The following is a 24,326-nucleotide window of genomic DNA, read 5'->3' on the forward strand; positions in this document are numbered from 1 at the left end:
ATGGCTTTTAAAGACTGTATCAGTGTAGATTTTATTTTCCTGAAGTTTCAGCTGTTTTTCCAGTGCTCATCAGTACTCTTTTACTGGGTGCACGTTCTCCTTGGTACAGAGTGAACGTAACATCACTGTGTGTTTGTACTCTCAGCAGGTCTATTACAGTGCTTAAGCATTCTGCAGGTAAAGTAGCACAGTCTCTTGGATCTAGGTATTTTGCAACCAGATGAAAACATGAGGGATCTTCACTTCGTTTCTGTTTCACCTATGGAGTATTTTAGCCTCCAAATTATTTTCTAATGCTTTCCTGTACTTATATGTACCTCTCTTTCCAGGTTGAAATTGGAGGAGAGAAGAAAGGAGTTGGTACAGAAACTTGAAGAAACTACAAAGTTAACTACTTATTTACATTCACAACTTAGGAGGTAAGACTGTACGGCATAAGGTGAAATCTGGTTTTGGTGGTCCTGGATGTCTCAACCAGTTGACACTGATTTTATTCTTCAACACTGACTTAGCTTTCTATAGATAGAACTGCATCTTCTGCAGGATTTTCTGATTGTTTGTTCTTTGTCTGGCAGCTATTGATTCAAAATCTGACTCTAGATTTATGGATTTCATAATAATAAAAAAGTAACTGGCTATAGCAGCTGTGAACTCAAACTGATTGTTCTGATGGGAATTCTAATATTTAATGATATGTGTAACTGGTCCTAGGGAAGGGAATACAGTAGTTGGATACTGCATTAAAGCATTCTATAATGGTCCTCCCACAATAAGCCATACCATCCTATTCCTGGGATCTAGGCTTAGCTATTTCAGACATCTCAGCCACATCCCATAAATTGCATCTTGACTGGTGATTAGTTAGAGAAAGAATCTTTTAAATCATTCTTTAAAGTGTTTTGTGCTCATGTTTGTTTGGACTTTTGGGATTCTCTCTCTTCTGCTAAGAGCAGTTTTCTAGCCCAGCAGCAATTTTTTTCAAGTTGATAGCTCTGTTATTGTTCAGTAAACCTCTTGGATGTGTTTGGAAGGAGCTGCCTCAAATTACTTTTTTCTGATTTTTTTGTTTCTCCCCAGCTTAGTTCTTCTGAGCCAAGGCAGTGACACTCAGGTTCTCTGGCCTGACAGTGCTCCTTATATTCTGTTATTGGCAGAAGAAGATTGTATGTTATGGTCTTTATCATGCTTATGTAGTTGGATTTGCTATGCATGTAGTGTGTGTTGTCTTACAGATGTGAAGCAGTTCTGATATGAGTTTTCTGCTTCTAGCTGCCACCTTTCCCAGGCACTTGGGCAAAGGGAAGGCAGCATAAATTGTGGTCATGGTGGCAGCACTCCTTTGGATCCTGTGGATCCCTTTCCTGTCACACTGACTTTACCAGTGCCCATCAGAGTGGAGCACATCTGTAAAGGGGATATAGCAGCTCTAGGCCAGTTTTCAAATCCAAAACCCTCTCCAGAAGGGGCTTTGGCAGCAGACAGTAATTTGGATCAGTTGCCCTGATAGTGGGCAAATTGTGCATACCCATCTCAGCTAAGCATGGATGCTTAAAAAAAGCATAATACCCCAAGCAGCATACACTTGTAAGTTGTTGTAGTGCAGCTCCAGTCAATCTTGCCTCTGCTCGTGCCATTTCATGCTGTTTCAGTTCAGTAACAGCAGTTTGTGTGTTTGTGCTTGCTTTGCAGCCTCTCAGCTAGTACCTTATCTGTGTCTTCAGGGAGCAGTCTGGGATCTCTGGCATCCAGCCGTGGGTCTCTGAACACGTCAAGCAGAGGCTCACTAAACTCGCTCAGCTCTATGGATCTCTACTATAACCAAGGCGATCAAATAACAGATTTGGACTATCAGTACAAGCTTGACTTCATATTGCAAGAAAAAAGTGGTTACATTCCTTCAGGACCAATCACTACTATTCATGAAAATGAAGTGGTTGGTTCCCAGGGGAGACTGGGTTACAGTGACTCTCCCTCTGCTGCAGACCATCCAAAATTGTCTGAACCTCCCAAATCTGTGACTTCACTGTCATCCAGATCATCACTGTCTTCCTTGTCACCCCCAGGCTCCCCTTTGGTTTTAGAAGCTGCCTTTTCCATGTCAGCTCAAAATTCCCCTCTGCATCACCTCACTACAGACTTTGAAGACTCTGACCTTTCAGGGGATTTTGCAGGCATTAGTCTCTGTGAGAACCAAATATTACTGGACTCTGAAGTCAGAGCAGGATCTCGGATTCCTACAGGTGATAAAGATCTTAATGAAGGTATTAGGCAGCCTCTGCCTTCTCTGCATAAAGGCAATTCAGGTAATAAAGAATATAATGTCAAATGTGCTATGTAACATGAAAATTTTGAACTAGCAGCAGGCTTTTGAATGGGGACATAACCTCATGTAACTGAAGAGTATCTTGATCAGCACACATTTGCCATGGGCAGTCAGTAATTTTGAGGGACCTTATGTAACTACTAGCATTGGTTGCAGAGGGATGTGATCACCTGGATTCCACCTACATTTTTCACTAGCTCTCTGAGAAGGAAAGTTCATGTATTGCAGGCTATCATGAAGAAAAACAAAAGGTAGAAAAACCTGAAGCTGAGTCTTGAAGACATGGAGGATGCATGGTGTTCCTAGGTATTATCAGGCTGTAAGGGGATAGAGAAAAAAATACCCTCTGCTGGTTTTCAGCAACTTAATTGTTTCTCACTGAAGAGAAAGTTACAAACTGACACCCTCAGTAAAACAGACTTCTGGACTCAAAGTTAGACCTTCATGAAGAGTGTGGGCATATCTAGTTATTTGAACTTGCTCTCACTGAAAGATCTGAAGTTCTTTTTAATGTGAATTGAGAAAGACAAGTGACCACATGCCATGGAAGTTAGTGAGACACCACCCATTTTTAGCATAGGTTTCATAGCTTTTAGCTTTTTATCCAAGTTAAAAGGGAGCACCTAAGCTAGTCTGGACTCCCTGTGCAGTCTGTGGGTAATTTCTGAGAAGATGAGTCATCTTGTCCTGAAACAGACTTCCAGTTAGGGGAGCTGCCTGACCCTTTGGGTTATCAAGGTAGCTTTGGTAACTAGTTAACTGTAACTTTGAGATGGCTGAATTAGGTGTAATGAATTCCATGTTTAGACTGCAGTAAAAGCCATGCAGCATACCTGGTTGTCTTGTATTGTCAAAGCTTATGTCAGTCAGGACTTCAAAAATCCCAGCTGTCAAGAATTCGTGGCTTCAGTTACAGAGCACTGACTTTGCTGCCTTTTGTTAGGGTTGACAGTATATTGTGTTTTCTCTGCACATGTATTGACTTTCTAGTGTCATTCTGTGTCATTGTTTCTAAGCACGCTGCAAACCATTCATGTGTTTGTAATGCTGTGGCTCTGTTTTCACAAGGAAGAATTGAGGGAGCCTGATTTCCTCCTGTGCACTGAGGTGCTGATAAGCACCTAGCATTCACAGCTCCACATTCTGGGCCTCAGTTGATAGTGAGGAGTTTGAGTGTCATAGAATGAATACACCCTAGATCTAGAGAATTCGTTGTCCTCCAGATTTGTTGCCAAGCTTGAACCTTTTTGCCTGGAGTTTGACAAAGTTTGATGGGTTTTTTTTTGGAGGTTGGTTGGTATGTTTGATTTTTTTTTTTTACCAGTACTTGGACATATTGATAGAGACATATTTTAATGAGAAATATGCTTTGTTTGTTTATATACGTGTGTGTGTATGAAGAAATTGGTGTGATGTGGTAATTAGAATATCTTACTGCAGTATCTACTGCAGTAATTTCAGTATTGATCAAAGCAATGTGATGCCAGAGAAATGTATGGTATCCATAGTACAAACTGGGAGTGCCCCCTCTGCTCAGCTATTGAGAAATGAAAAAAAGAAACTGACTGATGTCCTAATGGTCTGAACCTGTGAAATGCAAAGTGGAAAAAACATGGAAAAGGATTTAGGGTGGAGGTGGTCATTTTGTCCTTTGTCTTCTAAGTACAGTGGAAGACAGTAGTTACTTTGCTTGAGAGCCATGTTATAAAAGCATTGAAATTTAATTGATTTACTTGCCCACATTTCAGCAGCATATGCTTTCCAAATTAACAAAAGCTTTTGGTCTGTCTGGTTTTGTGGTCTGGCTGCAACTCATCTAGTCTGAGAACTGAATTTAAGATGGTTCAGAACTTGGGAATATACAGGGCTGTGAGGAATCAGAATTATTTATTATTATTTACTACTTCAGCTCATTATTTTCAAAGGCATCACGTGGTTCTCTACCTTTTTGAGCTTGAGGACTTGTTATGCTGGGAAGTGTTGGGGTGTCTGAAGTCTACAGGTAGTTGTGGGTTTAAAATACAAATTCATATTGTGATTCTTCATACTGATATTTCCTTATATTGTAGTGTCATCTATAGGATACAAGTTAACTTTAAATCTGTGTTAAGACTGACAAACCAAGCACTCAGACTTTGGAAAGTCAGGTAGTAATTGTGTCAGTATCTCTAGTTGTCAAAGTGAAATGGGCCTCATGGTGAGGGATTCAGTATATTAATGGTGAAACACAGAGCTGAGGTGGCTTCAGTGCTTCTGCTCAAATTTCATTCATGGAATTAATGCGGTCCTAAATGGAAAGGTTTTCAACAAACTTAGCCAGAGGCACAAGCCTACACTGAAAATTTCAGCCCACCCACTGAAGTTCAACAAGACTACAAATATGAATACTGCTGAATCTTAACTCAGAGGACAGCAAACATACCTGAAGCCGGTAGAGCTAGTATTTTCATGTAGTCATCAGCACTGACTCTTTCAGTGCAGTGCTTGCCTGCTGCTCTGTCTCTGACTTTTCTGTACAGGTGAACCGTACAGATATTTGCTCCTCTGCACATGTCCCTGCTGTCAGAAACCAAGTTGGAATATCATGTAGTTCTTCCACAGTCAGTCTTTGTCATTGTCAAAGTCAGTTCAGGCTGCTGTGGAAATTCCTAAGGGTAATCAATAAATCATGTCATCACCTTCACCTCTCACAGGGTGGGGGGGAAGGGAAAGAGCACTTCATCATCAAGGAAAAAGCATTCTTATTGCCATAAATAAAAGTACAAATGCAGCAATCAATCATCTAATCCAAAGCCTTACATTTTAAACATCTTAACAAGATGTAAAGTCATGATTCAGAGGAGAATGATAATGCATACCAATATCCTCACCCCTTGGCAGATAAAAGTACTGCATAGGCCCTCACCTTGCTATGCTGCAGAACGTGGCTTTCTGTGAGTGCAGCTTCTTCACTGCATGACACTAGCATATGAATGTGAGTTGAGATTAAAGCTAAGTAGTAGTTGATAGAAAAGAGACTGTAGCATAAAAAGTTTTTGATGATAGTAAACCAGAGGGGATTTTCTAGCAGGTATATCACTGGGGAGAGGGTGTCTGTCTGACTTTTGAATATTTAATAAACAGTAGGCAAACACTTTGCATGTAGCTGAAGTGTTACTGCAGTGCAGAATGTGAACGTGGCAAATGCAGGTTTAAAGATTAGGATAATGAGGGCTAATAATGAAGATAATGAAGGATAATAACTGGCTTAACAGATACAGGTGATGACAGGAGCCCGTATCTCTGGAAAGGAATAATAGTTGTACATTTTCAAGTTCATCAGTTTGGTTTATATCCCCAGCCAGAAAATGTGATAACAGCAGTACAGTCTCAGAATGTTTAATGATGTGGAACAAAACTACTCTGTGATACTCAGTTAAGGGTCACTGCTTTCAACTTGACAACGTTCTAAGCTATGCGCTTCTCTCTTTCTGACTATTCATCTCTTGGACTCATTTTAATTCTTTCTCTTTGTAGGTGTTGACTTACCAAGAAGACCAGCTGGTCACCTGCTTCAGGAGAAAAAAGCTTGTGTATCTGCTGCTGTGTCCGACGAGTCTGTGGCTGGAGACAGTGGTGTATATGAAGCTTCTGTGAAACAGTACGTTTGAGAAATGGTGCAGAGCTTTCCCCCAGCACCAGAAATTTCAATACACTTATAAGCACTCATGCTGGTATTTTATAAGTAGCTCCTTGGTCTTGCCTTGTTAATAAAAACTGTGTACTTTCATATTGACAGGTACATTTGCCAGACAAGGAAGTTTGATTAGTATCTTTTCTAAAGTAGTACATGTGTTGGAGTGCTTGTATAACTTGATTGAGTAGCATTAATATGCTACTTCCTAATTCTGGAGGTTTTTTCTTGCTATAAGTGTTTCTAGGAGAAAAGATGAGTTTAAGCTATTTAGGTCTTGCCAGGTGGCTATAGTCACTCAGAGTGACTTGTTGCTTCTTGCTTTGTTTAGATGCAATCTTAAGGTTGCACATTGTTTAGCTTGAGTATTTTCTTTTTTCAAAGGGAAAGGACATAGGAAAGATAAGAAAGTCTCCAGTTGTAGTGTTAGTATAAAAATAATCCAGGTTACAATTTAATGCTCATGCTTTGCTGTGGTGAACATGATATGACAAATCTGTTTGCCATTGTTGTTATTTTGATGAGAAATAACTTCTACAGGATTCTTCATACCAGTTCATGTATGTTTTCTGGTAGAGAAGACAATGAACTTTAGACTGCATAACAGAAAACTGTTGTAAACTGAGAGAAAATAAAATCTTTATTTTTCACACCTCTGTTTGACAAGTTGTTGACATGAAGGATTTTTCTACCTGCTTGAATATTCAGAGAGATATTTTAACAAAATGGTTGCAAAAATGTAGATCTTCAGATGCAAGACTAAATGCTTTTCTATTAGGACTAGTAAAGGTGCATTACAGTATCATGAAGGGCTTTTGTTGGCCTCTGATAAAATTACTTTTACTTGTCAAGTCTTTAATAAATTAAAAGGTAATAAACCAGATGAGACTGAGGACGACATCTTGAATACAAATGGGATTTCTCCTGAAGAAATCTCCTCCATCCCATTCAATCTCACTTCAGGTCATGGATCCATATTTCACCCTAAACTCTGAATTTCATGGTATTAGTTTGCTCCAGGCCTTCAGTTAGATCTGAAGCAACTTCTTAGGCTGAAATAAATGCTCATCTATTAAAAAGTCAGCCTTCAGGTGGCTGAGTGTCTGCTACTGTGTATTTTTGGTTCAATAACCATTGTTGCCTTTCAATTTTGTTTCAATTCTGAGCCACTGTGATGAAAACTTAGTGTCTGCTCTAGTTGTAAGCCCAGTGGGTAGAAACGAACAGGTGCTGGACCAAAAGCTGTGGATGTTCTGTGGAGCAAGTCCTTAGCTGTCCTCTCTCCAGTGCTGTGAATGGTGGAATAGGTGGAACAAGGAACACTTCCTGTCTCCTTCCTGTCATTACTCAGGAAAAAAGGACATGTAACAGCTGCATCCATCCCCCAAGCCTGTATTCAAAAGGAAACAACTGCCATTTGTGCAAGCTAAGATTTACAGACTCGAGTTATTCCATGATAGCTCCAGGTGTGGATACTCCTAATTATTAATGAGTAGGAAGTAGTGAAGAGGTAACGAGTGTCTCTGAGAGAGTTGCTTATGTTTAGTAGAAGTGGCTTTATGAGCACTGTGCATGGAATGTCTTAGAGTTTGTCAGTGTGCTCCTGAAGTTACAGAACAGTGATTTCAGCTGTACAGATCAGTCCTTTGTATTGAATAATTTAAGGCAGGGAAGGAAATAAATACACTTTATCAATTTAGCCATTAGCCAGGAAATTAATAGTAGAAAGGAAACCTCTAAAAGCAGTCTTAAAATAGTGCTGTCATGTCATTGGAAAGTCTGTGTCGTTCTCCACATTTCCTATCTTAACATTTTCTACCTTGATCTTGTTTATTGATCCCAACAGTCTAGTTTTAAAAATCAATGGAACATGTTAATACCACATCCTCATTCCAACCTCCCAGAAAATGACTGGAAATTTTTATGCCATATGGATTCTGTGTAACTCTATTCAGTGTCCATTCTTCAGCTGGAAGACACTGGTTCTTTGAATGTTTCTGAAAATAGAGGAAAGGTGCTTCTTGTTTACACATCTTCTCTTTTACAGAGCTCTTGCTTCTCAGATACTCTCCAAAGCAGTATTTCATATCCAGTTCTCATGTGGGCTGACATTTATTATAAATTTTAATCTACAATTTTGTGTTTGCAGGGATAAAGAAATACTAAGTATGTGCAGGAAGATGTCATGAGCTATTCTCTTGTCTATTAGTCTGCCATCAGCCTAAGGCCTTTGACTCATTACAGGAGCTGTCAAACTGTTAAGCACTGACTGCCTCTAAAATCAGTACTGCTACTGTGTAGGGTCTGGAATTCTCATTTGCAGTCCAGGCTGTAATTAAATCAGCCTATTTAGGAGAACTTATCAATGTTCTGTGTACACATACCTTAATTATTGCTGAAAGCTAACTATACTTTTCCTAAATGTGACTATTTGCCTGTTTGCCCTAGACCAAATGAATCTGAGGACCTCATATATAGTGAAGATGACGCAGTAACTCTAGAGGCTGCCCAGGTACAAGTAGGACTCAGGTAAGTGACCAGCAAAGGGAATTGTTTCTGCTCATACATACATGCAAATAGTAAACTTCCCTCATGTTCTCCTTTCTTTAACAGATATGACCACAGCAGTTCAAGTTTTGTGATCATCATCGCACAGCTCAGAAATCTTCCAGCGTTCTCTGTCCCCCTTGGCTCTAAAGTGTAAGTCGAACAATCAGCGAACAGTAGTGTTGAAATATGAGAGGATAATAATAACTTGTACAAATTCTCCAAAGGAATGGAGTGATTTGTTGCTTAACAGCACTAAAATATGTATAATACTTTTCAAACTGTAGCAGTACGTAGCTTTTACATGTTCCAGCAATGCTGCAGGGAAAAGAATTTTTCAGGAAATTGGCACATTCCACTGAAGTGGAACAAAAAGCACTTTGTGTGTGTGTGTGTGTTTGTTTACATGATGCTTCTATTTAGTGTTTTTAAATATTCTGTACCTTTGCAAGTGCAGAACAGCTATTCTTTAAACACCAAAAAGTGAAATTGCTGAAATGAATTGGTTCTGGTTTAGCTCAGACAAGGACATGGAGTTACTAAGACCATTATTTTGATAGATCACCATTCTTTCAGCTCACGGTGCTGTCTTTTACATTAAAATGCCACATAAATGTAAAAATAATACTAAAATAATGTATTTTAAGTGGGCTTTTAAAGGGATAATTTGATAAATTGCGAGTGACCAAGGACAGATACATTGAAATACACCACCCATAATGAGTGGAGCTTGGAGGTCTGTTAAGGATTAGTTCTTGTATTGAATTGGACCAACAGGAAAGGTCTAAAAGTAATGACAGTGGAAATGGTATATAGGAAATGTGTGGAAATGCCCGAATAAGAAAATGTTGACACTAAGATTCTAATCCTAAACACTCATCCATACAAATAAGTACAGCTTGCCTTGGCTCCTTGGGGACACCTCTACTTCAGCGAGCTCTTTTACAGCCTGGAAAGCTTTCATAAACTGTTGAGAAGATTAGCACAGAACATAATCAATCCTCAGAAAACTGTTTTCTTGCTGGTTCCCTTCCCTTTGTTCCCCATCACCTTGAATTTGATTGGCAGATCAATAGAAAGCCACTGAACACAGGCCCACAGGCCTCTGCACTTGCTGAATTTTTCTGGGTTTGTTTGGTTTTAACAATAAATGTTTGCCTACCACCATCCTTCCTTCTCTGACTTCCATCTTCCCCCAATGATCCTCTTACCATTTAACACAGTAAAATAGGAAAAACTATGGAAGCATAATTAGACAGAGCTGAGAGAAAAAACAAGTGTCAACAAAACATTAGGTCATAGTTGGCATCTATGTAAGAATTGAAGTACAAAGTTGTAATTAGTAGTCAGGCATCATCAGTGCAGAAGTCCAGACCTGCTGCAGCTGTAAAGATGTAATAAAACTAAAACTACACAAAAGGAGGAAGAACGGATAGGGTAAAGAAAGGACCTTGAAAAGAACATTTTTTTCTGTTGCTTGCCATTATATGCATATAATTCTAAAAATATGTACAATGGTGAAAATGAGGTCTGGGAAATTATGCAGGGTTACAACTGTGTTTTCTAGAACATCCCATTGGATAGATGAGTGCTTTATTGAATTTTTATGCACAGAAGAACAGAGCTGACATGAGGTTTTACTGATGCCTGCTTTCACTTTGTAATAGCTGGTCATTTTAGAGTAGGCAGAGCCTAAATGAAGGCTTACTATTTGTGTCAGAATACTTTTTTCATCAGTTGAGAAATAATAGATTTATCCCAGCAGAATCTTGAGGCATTGGCTGGCTTTTTACCCTTTTTAATTAAAATGAAAGTAAGTACTCTTGTAAAACAAAGACAGTGAGGCATTTATCTTTTACTTCTTTCCTCAAGCCTCAGTCTGGCCTGATGCCAATACATTGGCTAACAATTAAAACTCCAATGAACCACCTTTTAAACATAGTTTTAATATACTTAATTTTCTATTCTCTTTTCTAAATGTTCCCTAATTGCAGCTGCTATTAGTAGACCATGCAAATTGCTTAGCTGCTTTTAGGTGAATACAGCAGCAGCATTATGGATGTACATTACACTGCCACTTAACTCTGGGACTGGTTTGTCAAAACATTGGATACCTGCTATCCAGGCTATGCATGTGAACCAAACAAATGAGATCTTACTACTTTTTTTTTTCTCAAGGAGCTTAGCTTAATTGGGGAATAAAGGCTGTGCCCAAATTCAAACAGCAACATCCTGTTTCTCACAGACCTAATTTATTTTGGTTTAATTAATGTAAACTAAGCTTTTAATGATAATAACAGTACATGCAAAGCCATTAGCAGAAAATACAGCAGTCGTACTATGCATTTTGGGAGAACAGGTCTTTTCCAGATTAATTTTCCTTGGCCCACCTTTTGTTCTTACTTTAACTGGCTTCACTACATTGTAATGTAGTCAATAGTATTTCAAGCAAATACCAGAAATAGACTAATGCATGGGCACAGAAAGGATGTAAAACAATTACTGTGCTCATTCATATGTATAAGAAGGTGAGTAAATGTACAGATTGCATTGGTAACATCTTTATGTCAAGCCACCACTAAAGCAAGTCAGCTTGCATTGTCTTTATCCGCTTAACAGCCATTCATATTTGTTACAAACAGAATGCAACCATCTAACAGTTCCTTTTTGGGAAATGCTTCTGCCAAGGGGCAGGAGGAATTTCTCACTCCAGTTTTTCACCTCGTTTCCATTCCAACTGATTTGTCGATGCTTCATTTTCTTGCCCTGCAGTTGATGGGTTCAAACTTCTGTTCTGCATCACCCGTAAGTGCCAGTTTAATTACAGGTGAAGATGCTGTTTTGTTTCCGGCAGGTACATTCGAGTGGCAGTGCTTCCCTCCTCACCTGATACCAGCTGTCTGTTCCGCACAAGAGTGCATCCCGCCATGGAAACCACCTTATTCAACGAGATATTCAGAGTAGCCATCTCCCAGCTAATACTGTTGCAGAAGACACTAAGAGTAGATGTTTGTGCTGTCAGCAGAAGTCATTGGGAAGAATGCTTGGTATGCAGTTGCATTTCTGGCAGGTTTATAGTATCCACTGGCATTTGTTTCTCTTACTTTGATGGTAAAGGCTGCTAAAGTTCCACAGTGCTTAGAGACAAATTCTGAAGCATAACTACCTTGGTTGTTGCTGTAGTGCTTAAAGAGCTCCTTTTAGTTGAAATTCTTGATAGAGAATCCAATCCTACTTCAAAGATTTAGGTGATGTTTTGATAATTCTAACACTGCATGATCATAACCCTTTAACTACAGGTTGACTGTAACATTATCCTAACACTAGATTTTAAAGAAAAAGCTGAGTAAGAGCCACAGTATGAAAGAAAAGTGTGGGGGGAAGAGCAAACTTTCATTATCACAAAGACCAAACTGAATTCAATTGTTGTAGGTTCTATGATGTCCACCATTTTAGGCTTTATGATCAGTAGAAATAAGAAAAAGGCAAGACAGTAACAGACCAGCCTGTTGGAAACTGGCACTTCAAAAAATTTGTTGTTGATTGAGGTCATCACCTAATTAGTGATGCTTCATTTACTTTCAGCTTGCTTTTGCGTGGTCTGGTACACAAGATAGACTCATGGCAAAAAAACTAAACTGACTCAGTAGCTCATAGTTTAGTTACACCCAGCTGAAGAGATGCTGGAATGTGGCGGGGTTCATCAGCTCTAACTATGTTGAGCAGGCTCTCACTTTGAAAAACACAGAAGTTAATTTAATTCCTGGGGAATTCAGTATGTAATAGGTTTCCCTTCAGGTAAGGGAAGGTGTGACGGTTTGGGTGTTACCTGCTCCCCCACTCTTATGAAATCACCCAGACTAGACTCAGCCAAGCTGGAAGTTAAGGAAATTAAGCTATATTTACAGCTTAGCAGATATTTACAATATATACAGCCATACACAGAAATATACAAGTTAAAGGTAATACAGAGAAACACTCCTCCCAGAAACCAGAGTCCCCAGAAGGACTTCTCAACCACCCTTCCACCTCCTTTCCACCCCTCTACCTTATTCCAGGCTTTGCCTTACATGCAAGGTGAGTTTGGAGGATCGGCCAGGGGTGTTAGAAAGCAGAAAGATTAGTTACACAGAAAACAGGCCAGAGAGAATAGTACAGGCACCATCTGCAACAGAGACCCACACTGGGTTATCTATGTTTATGTTCTTGTTTTTATACATCTCAGCAAGCCTATGAGCGAAGTAGACATCACCATTGTTTCCTTTTCACAGCCTATAATCTAATTCTTCTCACCAAAATATTCCAGCTAGCCTCAAATTAGCACAGAAGGGCAGCAGGCCAAAGCTGCAACAGAATGCAGGATATGAAGGTGAGATAAAAAAAAAACCACCAACAACAAAACAACCCCACAGCAAAGACATAAGCATTAATCACTAGATCAGAAGAAAGAGTTGGGAATACCACCCTCCAGCAAAGAAAGCCCTGAGCAAGATGACTGGTGTTGGTCAGAGCTACGTATGTGGCCCAGTAGCTGTGAGGATGATTTGCTTTGCCAAAGAACAGAGGATTTTACATGAGTACTTCCTAAGTTTTCACAGAATGCCAACTCAGTGGATGTCAGTGCTTGTACAGATGAAAGGGTTTAAGCCTTTTTACTGTCTTTTCATCTGCTTCTTCACTTGTTAGAGCAAACAAACTCCTATGTTATAATGATGATTTTTGTGGTGGAACAACTGAAAAGTTGACTAAAACTTGCTGCTCCCTGAGCTGATGCTGCAGGTTTCATTGACACAGTTTTTCTTTATTGAATGCTGCAGAAATCGAACATGTGCATGGTGGTGATAGAAGTGGGGTTGTGTGTGTACAGGGTGGGGGGAATTCTTAAGGCTCCAATAAAAGGTGGCAGAACAGGCAATCTGAAGGATCTTTCTATGTAGTTCTATTTGTTTATTTTAACTATAAGGGAAATATAAAAAGCGTACAGTTAAAAAGGGAAACAAGATTCACATCAAATTTGTGCTGCCTGTTTTACATGATAAGTACCATAGAATTTATGTTCAGATCTTGAGCAAGAAATAACACTACTTTGATCAATATTCTTCCCCTTTCCTGTTTCATGCAGGCTGGGACTCAGATCAGTCTGGCAGATTTATCATTTTCTGATGAGACTTGTACTCTGTGGTACAACCTGTTACCTTGCAAGCAAAGGCTTGGCAAAAAACCCAAGGAACAAAATGAAGACTCTATGTTTGTGTTAAGGAAGCAATCACTGCACTCACTGGACTTGGTAAGCAGTGTGTTGGCCCTGTGTGTTACTGAAGTAGCACCAAAACAGCCACAGAGCAGAGGTGCTGCACTGTAAGTGTGTGAATTGTTCTCCCCTGAAGGTCCAAGAGCCTGTTGTCTTGCAGGCACTTTTGTCTCTAGTGACTTTGTGCTAGTAGGTCCTATGTGTGCTTTCAGACTTGTTAGCAAGTGTGGATAGGGCTGACGTTTCTTATTGGGATATAAAACTGCACTCCAAATTTGAAACATTTAGCTGTGTTTTATTTGGAAAACAATGTTCTGAAGAGCTTCCTCAAGTTTACCATCGATTTTCATAAGCAGCCATTAAAAATTGTGATTTCCTGTTTGGATTTGCATACCTAAAGCCATTACACCAAAAACGCTGTTAATGCAAAACATACAAATTCTTCTGGTTACATAACTTGTGTTCTGCTTTAATACCTCTTCAAGAGAACTGTGGTAAGAAAACCACACCTTTTAAGAACAACATTTTTTTATTCAGTGATGTTGCAAGTATGAGAGAGAAAGAGAGATGAGACATTTAAGAATGACAGGAGCACATTAGACACTGTTACTGATTTGGGGGTTTTGGATGCAGGTTTTTTCTGTATAAAACAATCCGTTAACTTGCTGCAGACTGACAATTCGAACCCCTTACAGTTGCGATCTGAGTCGAGTTTTTGCTGGCATCAGGGAGCAGCAGGGCAATGTAGCTCTTGCAGATGTCTTTTTTTAACCTGTGTTGTGTGTCACTCAATTCTGGTTTCGTCTTCCTTTCCTTGTGAGTAGGAAACTGTGTCAGCTTTGCTGGAGAGGACATCTGCTGAGCTGGAAGCAGTAGAACAAGAGCTGGCAGAAGATGATGAGGAGGACGAGGAGGAGGAACAGGGACAAAGGGGCTCTGAGGAAGACTGGTAAAGCCACTTTTCCTGCCTCTGCTCAGGAATTCTGAATTATTCCACTGAATTGTTCCTATCCTTAGACAAATGCAAGGGCTGTATTTTCAGAGAAGATCACTAGACTCATAGAATGGTCTTTAAAGGTCATCTAGCCCAATCTTGCTGCCATGGGCAGGGACATCTTTCACTAAATCAAATTGCTAAAAGCAGTGTCTAACATGACCTTGAACACTTCCAGTGATACATCCACAGCTTCTCTGAGCAAGCTGTTCCAGTGCCTCACCACCACTGGAAATGGGGTAAAAGTTTGTTCTCATGTGGTCAGTTCATTCACCTTCCTTTTAGGTTTATGGTGTCTTGGCTGCTCTCCTAACTCTTCCATTCTATGTACATCTTCCTGCAAAACTACTTCGGGGGAAGCCTAAGGCACTGGAGGTGTCCTAGAATGTCTCATAGCAAATATTAGTTGCATTAACTATAATAAGCACTTCATAAGATTTTAAGAGAGTTGCTTTCTGCTAAAGTCAGTGTGTGCTTCCATCAATGGTCTTGGTTTTGAAGAAGTTGTGAGCTTTCCCAAGGAGCAGATTTCCTGCTAGATTGCTGTATTGAGCTCTGTTCCTGTGTAGCTATTTTAGCTGCACTGTAGAAGTACAATCATGCTTTGTTATGGGAGAGAGGGAAACATGCTCATTTCTTTTATGTATTTATTGCAGCCAAAGTCGTCAATGTTAGCAGCATACAGCTACTGAATGTAGTGTAGTGTTGCCATGATGATCCTGGGAGGTAAACTGTAGCAGAGCTTGCTGGGCCTTACTAGAGCATATAAGGAAATGTGCCTTCATATGAACTTAATGGTGATACTCCTGTTTTCCCTGTCAGAAAGATGTGTACATTATATGTGGGTGAAGGTCTAGGCCTTCTGCTAGCTTTTCCTGGTGGACTTTCTCATTTTGAGAGTAAGCTTTGGCTGTTTCTGTTCATACAGGTTAGAAATGCTTACAGAAGCCTCTGATGAAATTGTGGATGAAGAGGAAGATGGCTTAAAGCTGGCAGTAGAAGGCAGCTGTACTGATGACATGGAGTTACTCATTGATGCACCAGAAAGAAGTGAAGACAAGGACAGGGAGAACAGTGATGAGGGCCATGAAAGCCAGCAAGCTGCTGTAATGCTAACACTGGTGAGTATCTTCAAGTACACGTTCCTACGGTGCCTTATTGTGTCTGAAGATCTATTTCTGAGCAGCTAATAGAGAAATCTGCTGCATCTGAGTGCTTGCAGTTTGATGTGGCCTTCGCTGTCAATATGCAGCTTTAATGAAATTAATGTGGTCACTACTGAACTATAAAGATGTTTAACAGATATGCTAGACAGAACTTCTAAGACACTAACTAAATCATATATCTTCACTTATTTTTTAATAGGGAGAATATTCAAAACAGAAGTGCAGTTCAGTGGCTTCAACTTGTGCACATTTAAAACATTTCTGTACATCTGTTGAATCAGAAAAAAGAAAACAGTGCATCTGATAAACAGGGGAAAAGACAGAACAAGGGTCAAGACATTTCAACCAGTGTAGGGAATTCTTTATTTCTTCCCTTTTATGAAATACAAACCCTAGCTTAGCAGAGAGGAGGAGGGGGAGAGATTAATGAACAGAAAATTCCAAAATGTGTACAAATAGTGTCCTATTGAACTGCACATAATACACTCTAATTATATGTTCTTGTTGACTGGTTGCTTTAAATTATATATTCTGCCTTTCTACAAAGAACTAGTACATTTTTTGTAAATCTATCCACATGTTCTAAAAACTTTATTTCTAGAGTATCTTTCTGCATCTTAATAAAAATGCTGATGCATGTGGTAAATCCATAGGTTCTGTGAAACAGCAGAGGTAAAGAGGCAAAGAGTGACATCTTGTTCCTTCAAGTTTATGATGATACAAAATTCAACAGCTCAGTGGACTCGCTGCAAACTAATTAACTTCCAGTTAATGTGGCAAGATGCCAAATGAGCTAAGGCCATGGTATAAAAAGACTGGCAGTCTGCTGGGTAGCAAGTAAATATAGATCAAAGCTGTAATTGCTCCTTGGCAAGGGAAGGCATCGAGGACAACATCTGAAGGTTAGGCACTCACACAAGTCTTTTTTTTTTGTTAAGCCCAGGCTGGATGGACCTAGACAGTGAGTGAAAGACACAGCAGACCTGATCATAAAGCCAGGCAGAATATAGATCTCTGTGTGCCAGATGCTCTCCAGGTTGCAGTTTTGCTGTTTAGGTCATTATATTTATCACCTGCACAGTGAAAACTGTGAACCTCGTTAAATTACCCAAGCTGATGGAAATGCCCCAGTGCACATCATTAACATCATCAGATGTGCTCACTGCTGTAGTGTTTGTCCTAGCCTGGCTGTCAAGATGATTGCTGCATGTAAGCAAGCACAGGCAGTGCCACCAATGTGGATGTCAGCACCTTGAAGCTCCCTGTGACACCTGTGGGGCAACTGTAGCAGGTGTCAGGCTGCTCCAAAGGGACAGCAACAAGCAGCATCTTTTCCCTGGCTTCACATGGCACAGTTCAGCAGATTGCCTTAAAGCAGCCCTGCAGCTGGGACTTAGGGGACATAGGATGGTATGTCTGGAAGAACCTGGGCAATGTAGCTTCCCCAGCTGCCCCTTTTGATGGACCTAGGCATTATCTCTGGCATAGCAGAATCTCACTGTTGTGCAGATGCAGAACAAAATAAATACAAATGTGCAATAATAATCACAACAATAACATCTGCAGATAGCCTAGCACAAGGATTTTAGGAGTCTGGGGTGTGTGTAATATGCTTTTTGCTTCTGGTCTTTTTCCATCCACTGCAAGGTAGCAACATCATCTGGAATGTGCAAAGGCACAAAAGCTGTGCAGTAGCATTTGTCTGGATAGAGTAGTTCTTATAAACTAATTTTCTTTATATAGGTTGATAAAGAGACTAACACTGAGGAATCGGTTAATGAGAATGCAACAGTCCGACCCAAAGACAGAGCCAGCTGGAGCTCAAGACAGCGTCCCTTTGTCAGAAACAGCATGATAGTGCGCTCACAAACCTTCTCTCCAGGAGAGCGGAACCAGTACATCTGCAGGGTAAGAGGAAAAACACTTGGAATGAAGAGCTATTAACTAAAGAGTCGTTTAACTTATTGGGAATGACGCATTAATGACAGTGAGTCATGTGCCTGTTTCCACTGCAAGAGCCAGAGCCTGCACTTTGTCTAGATTCTTTCCCTGAGCTGATGCACAGTAGAAGTGACTTTCAGCAGCCTTGCATACTCTTGCAAAACACCTTTACTAAGGCAAAAAATACATCCCGTTGGAGAGAAGTAACACAGGTGCCTGTGCTGGCTGTTTGCAGAAAGCCTGTTCCCTGCGTGTCAGCAACTGCAACTTTCACTTAGTAAAATACTTTGTTAAAACATGGAATAGAATTCACTGTAAACTGCCATATTTGAATAATGTAATCATTTAAGGGTAGCGGTGTGGAAAGAGCACAGTAATCAGTTCTAACCCCCACTTTGTATATCAACTAGTTTTAAACCCGAGCAGCCCAAATCATGCTGTAATTACGTCTTTGAAGGCTGTGTGAGTGCTGCCTGCGGGCCGAGTTTTAAACATGGCTTTGGCAACAAAGTTCTCTTGTCTCTCTAGATCTTTGATAGCATGGGGAAAAATAGATTTGTCAGCCCTGGTGCTGCTAAACTAACTGTGAAAATCATGTTTAAAGATTTAAGCATGGTTTCCTAGGTCTATAGATTTTTATTACAGACACCCTGGTAAAGACAGGTTATTTTGATCTTTGGTTCCTACAGGTTACTCACACAAGTAAAGCTTCTTTAAAAAAAAATGCTTCAATTCTCCAGCTAGAAGTGGTTCCTTTTAATCATTAAAGTTGATGACTTCTCTGTCAGATTCTCACTGGCCTAAAAAATAGTATCTATAGTCAGCATCTATGTATTGAAATATCTATTCCATACACTCTGCAGAATTACAGAATCAGAATTGTTTGGGTTGGAAAAGACTTCTAAAATCATCAAGTCTAACCGTCAGCCTAAAACCACAGTAGCCATTAAACCACATCCTCAAGTGCTATGTCTGCATGCTCTTTAGCACCTTCAGGGATGGCAACTTCTGTAACAATCTTTATGTAATTTGGATAGGTTATTGTCTCTGATTCAGAACCTAGACTTCACCTTAATTCATAGTATCATAGTATCATCAGGGTTGGAAGAATACTTGAAACAAATTGTATTGGCAAAAATACATAGTCCTAGCTTACTGCCTATGGAGGAAGTGCAATTGGAAATAACACTAGTTGTTCTGATGGATTATTTAGTATGAACTCTTGAATTTGTTGCACCTGGGAAAGCACTGGGCATTTGTAGCTTTGCACATTGCTACGTCCCTGCTACCAGAAGCCATAAACATATCTTTCTCTTTCTGTCTGGAATCAAAGTACCCTGGGAAAAACTCGAATTTACACAGCTGACTCTCTTGCAGTTTCAGAAATACTTGCAGTTGGGGCTTAGGAGTGTGCCCTGTACCTGCATCCAAGAGCATGGAGAAGGGTGAGCAATGCAGGTCTCACCAGTCCCAAGCTTGCACCATGAGCATACCCAGCCTAGCTTGTTGTGTGCACCTGTGGGATATGCTCTGGCTAACTGCCAGCTGCTCTCTTCAGAAGAGATGGCCTAGCTTTAAGGAAGCACCCACTTCATATGCAAATACAGATTTTTGAGGCCTAAAGGATGCTTTGAAAAGCTCCCTTTAAAAGTGCATAAAGAACATCAGTGATGGTAGCCAGCTGTGTGTATCCAGGGGTTAGCTCCCAGTAGTGGCTCCATGGTGAAAAGCAGATTTGTCTCTTGAGAGGTGTATTTGTATTGCAAGAGGTTGTATTTCTCACCCCCAACTGTGTAAAACATACTTTAGAGCTCTGGTTATTGAAATGTTAGCAGAGTGATTATTTTTGTCTGTCTTTTTCTGAAGAGGTGAAATAAATATCCTGCAGATAGATGCGTCTCTTTTCTCCGAAGGTTACCCCCATGCATGCTGATGCATCTAACAATCAGTCTGCACTGATCTCTGTGGAAGTAGTGCTACAATTAAGAAGCAACTACTGTCAAGCTGTGGTGCAGGTTTTTGAGACGCAGGAACTGCTCTTGGAGGAAGCTGTAGGCACACCTGTACAAACAATGCCACAAAAATAGTGCTTGTTGGACAGGTACATGTCCACAGTGATTTACCTTTCTGTAGTAAATTTGTTAAAAGCCTACCCAGATAAATGAAAGCTCTCCAGCCAGTGATCTGGCAGTACTTAAAAACCATCAGTACCTTCCCTGCATTCCTAAAGAGTGTAGTTTCTATTCATCCAGTAAGATCAATGGTTGTCTTGAGTTAGAAATAGGATTTTAGAGTAAACGCTGCTTCTAGTTGGAAAAAAAACCAAAAACCTTACTTTGTACCAAGTATGACCTAGGTGTTTCTCACCACTGAGGTTTCCTGACTAGCTATAACACCACAGGTGCATTTCTGTGTGGAGGTGCTTTATGTCTGGTTGTACATTTTGACAGTTGAATCGAAGTGACAGCGACAGCTCGACGCTAGCCAAGAAGTCTCTCTTCGTGAGAAATGCCACAGAGCGACGCAGTCTCAGAGTGAAGCAGGTATGTACTGGGCATGGCTGAAAACAGAGCTTGGGGAGAGAATGAGGAGCAAACAAATTCAAACAATATGCTTTATGTCAAGGTTTCAGCAAAAGCAGTGAAAGTATCACTTGTAGTCCTGTAGTTGTAGGCTGGAGTCTCAATATTGTTGTCAGCCTTACATGTTCCCCTTCAACAAACCTTATCACAGTATCATCAAAGCTGGAAGAGACCTCATAGATCATCAAGTCCAACCCTTTACCACAGAGCTCAAGGCTAGACCATGGCACCAAGTGCCACGTCCAGTCTTGCCTTGAACAGCTCCAGGGACGGCGACTCTTGTGGCTGAAGCCAGCAGCAAGACACTGGTGCTCAGCATTGTGGCGTTTACTGTTGCGTTTGATCTTGTTACTGTCAGAGGGGTCTAGGTTAAAGAACCCAGACAGTACAGTGACCCAAGGTTGACTTTTATGCTGCGTAAAAGTCAACACAGGTAACAGATATCATGAGCAAAATTGGGTAGAAATTTCAAGGATTCATATGGCCTTTTAAAGGAGATTTATTCTTCTCTGGGAGTATTTGAGTAGCAAATGGATTGAGGGACAAGAGAGTAAGAGTATGTTTCTCATATAGTCTTGGTTATAGCTAATAAAACATTTCTGCAGAAGGTTACCAGGCACCAGTACTACATTTGGCATGAGAAAGAAGTACTGGATATTTGGGAATGGCTTCTCCTGCCCAACTTACTTATGCATAAAGTCACTGTGAAAGGAAGGACAGTAAATAATATGAAATACGCTGAAGAAATGAATGTTTACAGAGTTTATAACAGTATGTGTTAAAAAAACAAATGCTCATAAAAATTAATAGAGTTGAGATCTATGGGGAAGACTGGGTTGTGTTATCCTGGGGATCAGAATGTTTTTTGGGTTTTTTTTGTTTTAACTTGGAAATACATAATTGTACAGCTGGGTGGAGAAACTTTCACATTCATTTTTAGGTAGTGGCTGAAAAAAATCCAAAATAGATGTAGTTTGGGGGCTTGGATCTCATTCTAGCAGCTTTCTGCTTGAAGTAAAAAAAATATGTATATTTGAGCTTCTCTGACTGTAGTATGTCAAACCCTACCCTAACCCGTCTGGATATTAATTTTCCCTGTTCTGCCTCCCCAATGATTCAGCCTGTTTGCCAACCAATCATGCGAAGAGCTATGCAAGAGTGCCCCATACGCACTTCCCTTGACTTGGAGCTGGACCTCCAGGCATCACGCACAAGACAGAATCGTCTGAACGATGAGCTTCAGGCCTTGCGGGACCTTAAACAAAAGCTTGAGGAAATGAAAGGCAGAGGAGAGACAGACCTTCCCCTGTGTGTGCTAGAGGATGAGCGATTCCAGAAACTCCTGAAACAAGCTGAAAAACAGGTACGAGCAGCACACAGATGTGCGGGCAGATTAATAAATGCAGAGAAAGGGCATATGGGGAAGAATTTGGTCCATCGTGGTAATGACTTCTACAGAAGCTCACATTTGACTGATTACACCTCTGAATGACATAGTGGATGCAGTTTTTCTTTATTAGTCAATACTACAACATATAAACCTAGAGTTTGAGGTAATATTTTACTAGTGCCCTCGCTTCAGTAATTCAGAGTAGAAAATCTCTTATTGGAGTAGTAGTTGTGGTTGGTTTAGTAAGATAGCATTTAAAGTTGATTTTAAATTCTCACATCCCAGCCCAGGTATGCACATACTTTTTGTGACTCAGCATAAGAGGACTGGTGGTTTGCACAGAACTGGTGGTCTAAAGATGTCTGTAACAGGTCAAGAGAGACAGTAACCTATACTTCAGCTGTGCCTTGTTTCCTTACACAGGACATAATTATTCTAGTTGTGGCAAAGGAAAGCCAAACTCTGTTCTCCATGTGATGGTCTCTAAAACAACTGCAAAAGACAATGGGATGCCATTTACCCATGCATAAAAGACAAGCAACATGATAGCATGAGTGAGAGACAATTGACAAGTTTGAACATGGAAAATTCCCACCAAATGCATTAAAAAGTTGGATGTTGTAGGGGTTATGTCTGGAGAAGTTGTGCCTTTTTTTTTTCCCCTTTAAAAAAATTATTCTAAGGGTGATCAGACAGTGGACTAGGGGCCTAGTGAGATCGCCAAGGGAGTTAAAAAAACAAACAATCAAACAAAACCCTCCAGAGCAACCACCACAGTTGGACATATTTGGACCCTAATTGGACAAGATCCTGAATACCCAGCTCTAGCTTTGCCACTTAGGAGCAGGAGGTTGGAGTAGATGCCCTCTGGAGCCCTTCCCATCTGGGTCAGTCAATGTACATCAGTTTTCAATGAGGGAATGTTGCTAGTGACATCCAGGAGGGAGTTGTACTCTTCACCTACTTATGGTTGATTGAATAATGTGGTGTCATCAAAGCACTTTGAGTAGTAAAATCAAAAGCAGCTTTAACAGGGCGCAGAGGACAATCATATGTAAGTATTAGTTTTGTTGTTTTGGTTCTTAAAAGCTAAATGTCAGCAAATAGCCTTATATGGAGAGGGAAGGGATGATCCTAGTATGTACATATTAAAAAGCTGAGCTGTCAATTAGATGTTAGGAATGAGATGCTCCAGATACAGGAAGGAAAAAAATCAGATGTCAAAAAGCAAAAAAATGGAACAAAACAAATCATTTTTTTCTGATACTAATGCATGTTATGCCAGCAACTTAAACATTGTTCAGTTCTAGTTCTTCTTCTGAAAGTGATTAATAAAATTACAGCGGTCAAGAGGGATGAGCTCTCAGAGAAGGAAATAGCTTCTATATCAGGAGGCCCACATAGTTATAACTGAAGTCTGTGAAATCATGAGTAAGCTTGGAGAAGAGCAACTAATTGTTGTCTTCTCTTGTAGAGGAAGCAGGGATTTGAAGAGGTGGCAGGTTAAATGCAAGCAAATAGCATAACATTTAGAAACTATAAAAATGCTTTTCACACAGTGCTACTGCAAGTTTGCAGTTTCAAAAAGCAGTTTGGTAAATTCACGTTAGAAAACTCTGTTAGGTCATTTGCCATAATAATATCAGCTTCTTCAAGAAGCACTTGACTGATAGCTTAAGAAACAAAAATGTTTCACAATATGGTCTTCCAGCTCTGTTGTTATCTGTTCTGGTTTCTGTTTTCCAGCCTCTTTCCTTGGCACCTGCTGTTTGCTATAGCTAGTGGGGTTCTCAGATGGCTGTAAAATAATGCTCAGCCTAAACTCTACTAGTGACAAGTGTTCTGAATAAAACCCCATGGGCAAAATGGGCTAACATAACATGTTGTTTAAACATCACACAATTTGAATTAATTTCATGAATGTTATCTAAGCTTTAACCCATAAAAATAGTAGCTTATATACAAGCAGCACAACTACATTTATGCCACAGAGTAGAAATGATAGTTTTTAATTATTTAATTTAAAGTTACCCCTACTCTAAGGCTATTGCCACTAGCATAGAGTATGCCTCTGAAACATTGTAATCATTTGGATTAGTGCTTTCTTATTTCAGCAGGCTGTTTCAAGGCAGCAGATAGGTTTGTCACATTGTGTATTTCTGATGGCTGTGATCAACACTGTAACAGGCACTGCAATGAGAGGTAAGGGCAATACCATACTTGCCTAAAATGTCTGCAGGCTGCGGCACAGCATTTAAGTTCTTCTTTCCAAGCTACAGGTTAGAACAAGGATCACAGCCACCTCATCTCTTTGAAGAGTGCCTACAAAGTTTCTAGAAATATTTATATCTTTAAAATTATTGCAGCCTTCCCTGTGGAGCAAAACAACCCAGAGAATGCTGTACTTTGCTGTCAGTGTTTCCTCTTGGGTTAGCAAAACACAGCAGCCTAAAGAACAT

General features: G+C 40.1%; 2 protein-coding genes across 11 annotated transcripts in view; one reads left to right on the top strand and one right to left on the bottom strand.

Annotated features, from left to right (window-relative positions):
• The window catches only part of DCTD (dCMP deaminase), a 228,345-nt gene that overhangs the window by 138,126 nt on the left and 65,893 nt on the right, over positions 1 to 24,326 (bottom strand). The gene's annotated exons all lie outside the window — the stretch shown is intronic.
• WWC2 (WW and C2 domain containing 2) overlaps positions 1 to 24,326 on the top strand; it is a 103,802-nt gene that overhangs the window by 72,066 nt on the left and 7,410 nt on the right. For 3 of the 6 annotated variants that reach the window (XR_010303440.1, XM_064148934.1, XM_064148935.1), the window contains exons 10-21: positions 330 to 419; positions 1,690 to 2,303; positions 5,840 to 5,963; positions 8,445 to 8,525; positions 8,610 to 8,696; positions 11,398 to 11,590; positions 13,666 to 13,830; positions 14,619 to 14,743; positions 15,717 to 15,909; positions 17,698 to 17,862; positions 20,346 to 20,438; positions 21,598 to 21,840. Coding sequence is in view for 5 of the 6 variants with exons in the window: in XM_064148934.1 (XP_064005004.1) it covers positions 330 to 419; positions 1,690 to 2,303; positions 5,840 to 5,963; positions 8,445 to 8,525; positions 8,610 to 8,696; positions 11,398 to 11,590; positions 13,666 to 13,830; positions 14,619 to 14,743; positions 15,717 to 15,909; positions 17,698 to 17,862; positions 20,346 to 20,438; positions 21,598 to 21,840 (2,173 nt within the window). In the remaining variant the exon portion in view is untranslated. Of the gene's footprint in view, positions 1 to 329; positions 420 to 1,689; positions 2,304 to 5,839; positions 5,964 to 8,444; positions 8,526 to 8,609; positions 8,697 to 11,397; positions 11,591 to 13,665; positions 13,831 to 14,618; positions 14,744 to 15,716; positions 15,910 to 16,607; positions 17,080 to 17,697; positions 17,863 to 20,345; positions 20,439 to 21,597; positions 21,841 to 22,152; positions 23,224 to 24,326 lie in introns of those variants that run through there. The other 3 variants (XM_064148937.1, XM_064148936.1, XM_064148938.1) reach the window with 3 other exon arrangements.

The sequence above is a fragment of the Pogoniulus pusillus genome, chromosome 9 (assembly GCF_015220805.1).
Source record: "Pogoniulus pusillus isolate bPogPus1 chromosome 9, bPogPus1.pri, whole genome shotgun sequence".
Lineage (NCBI taxonomy): Eukaryota > Metazoa > Chordata > Aves > Piciformes > Lybiidae > Pogoniulus > Pogoniulus pusillus.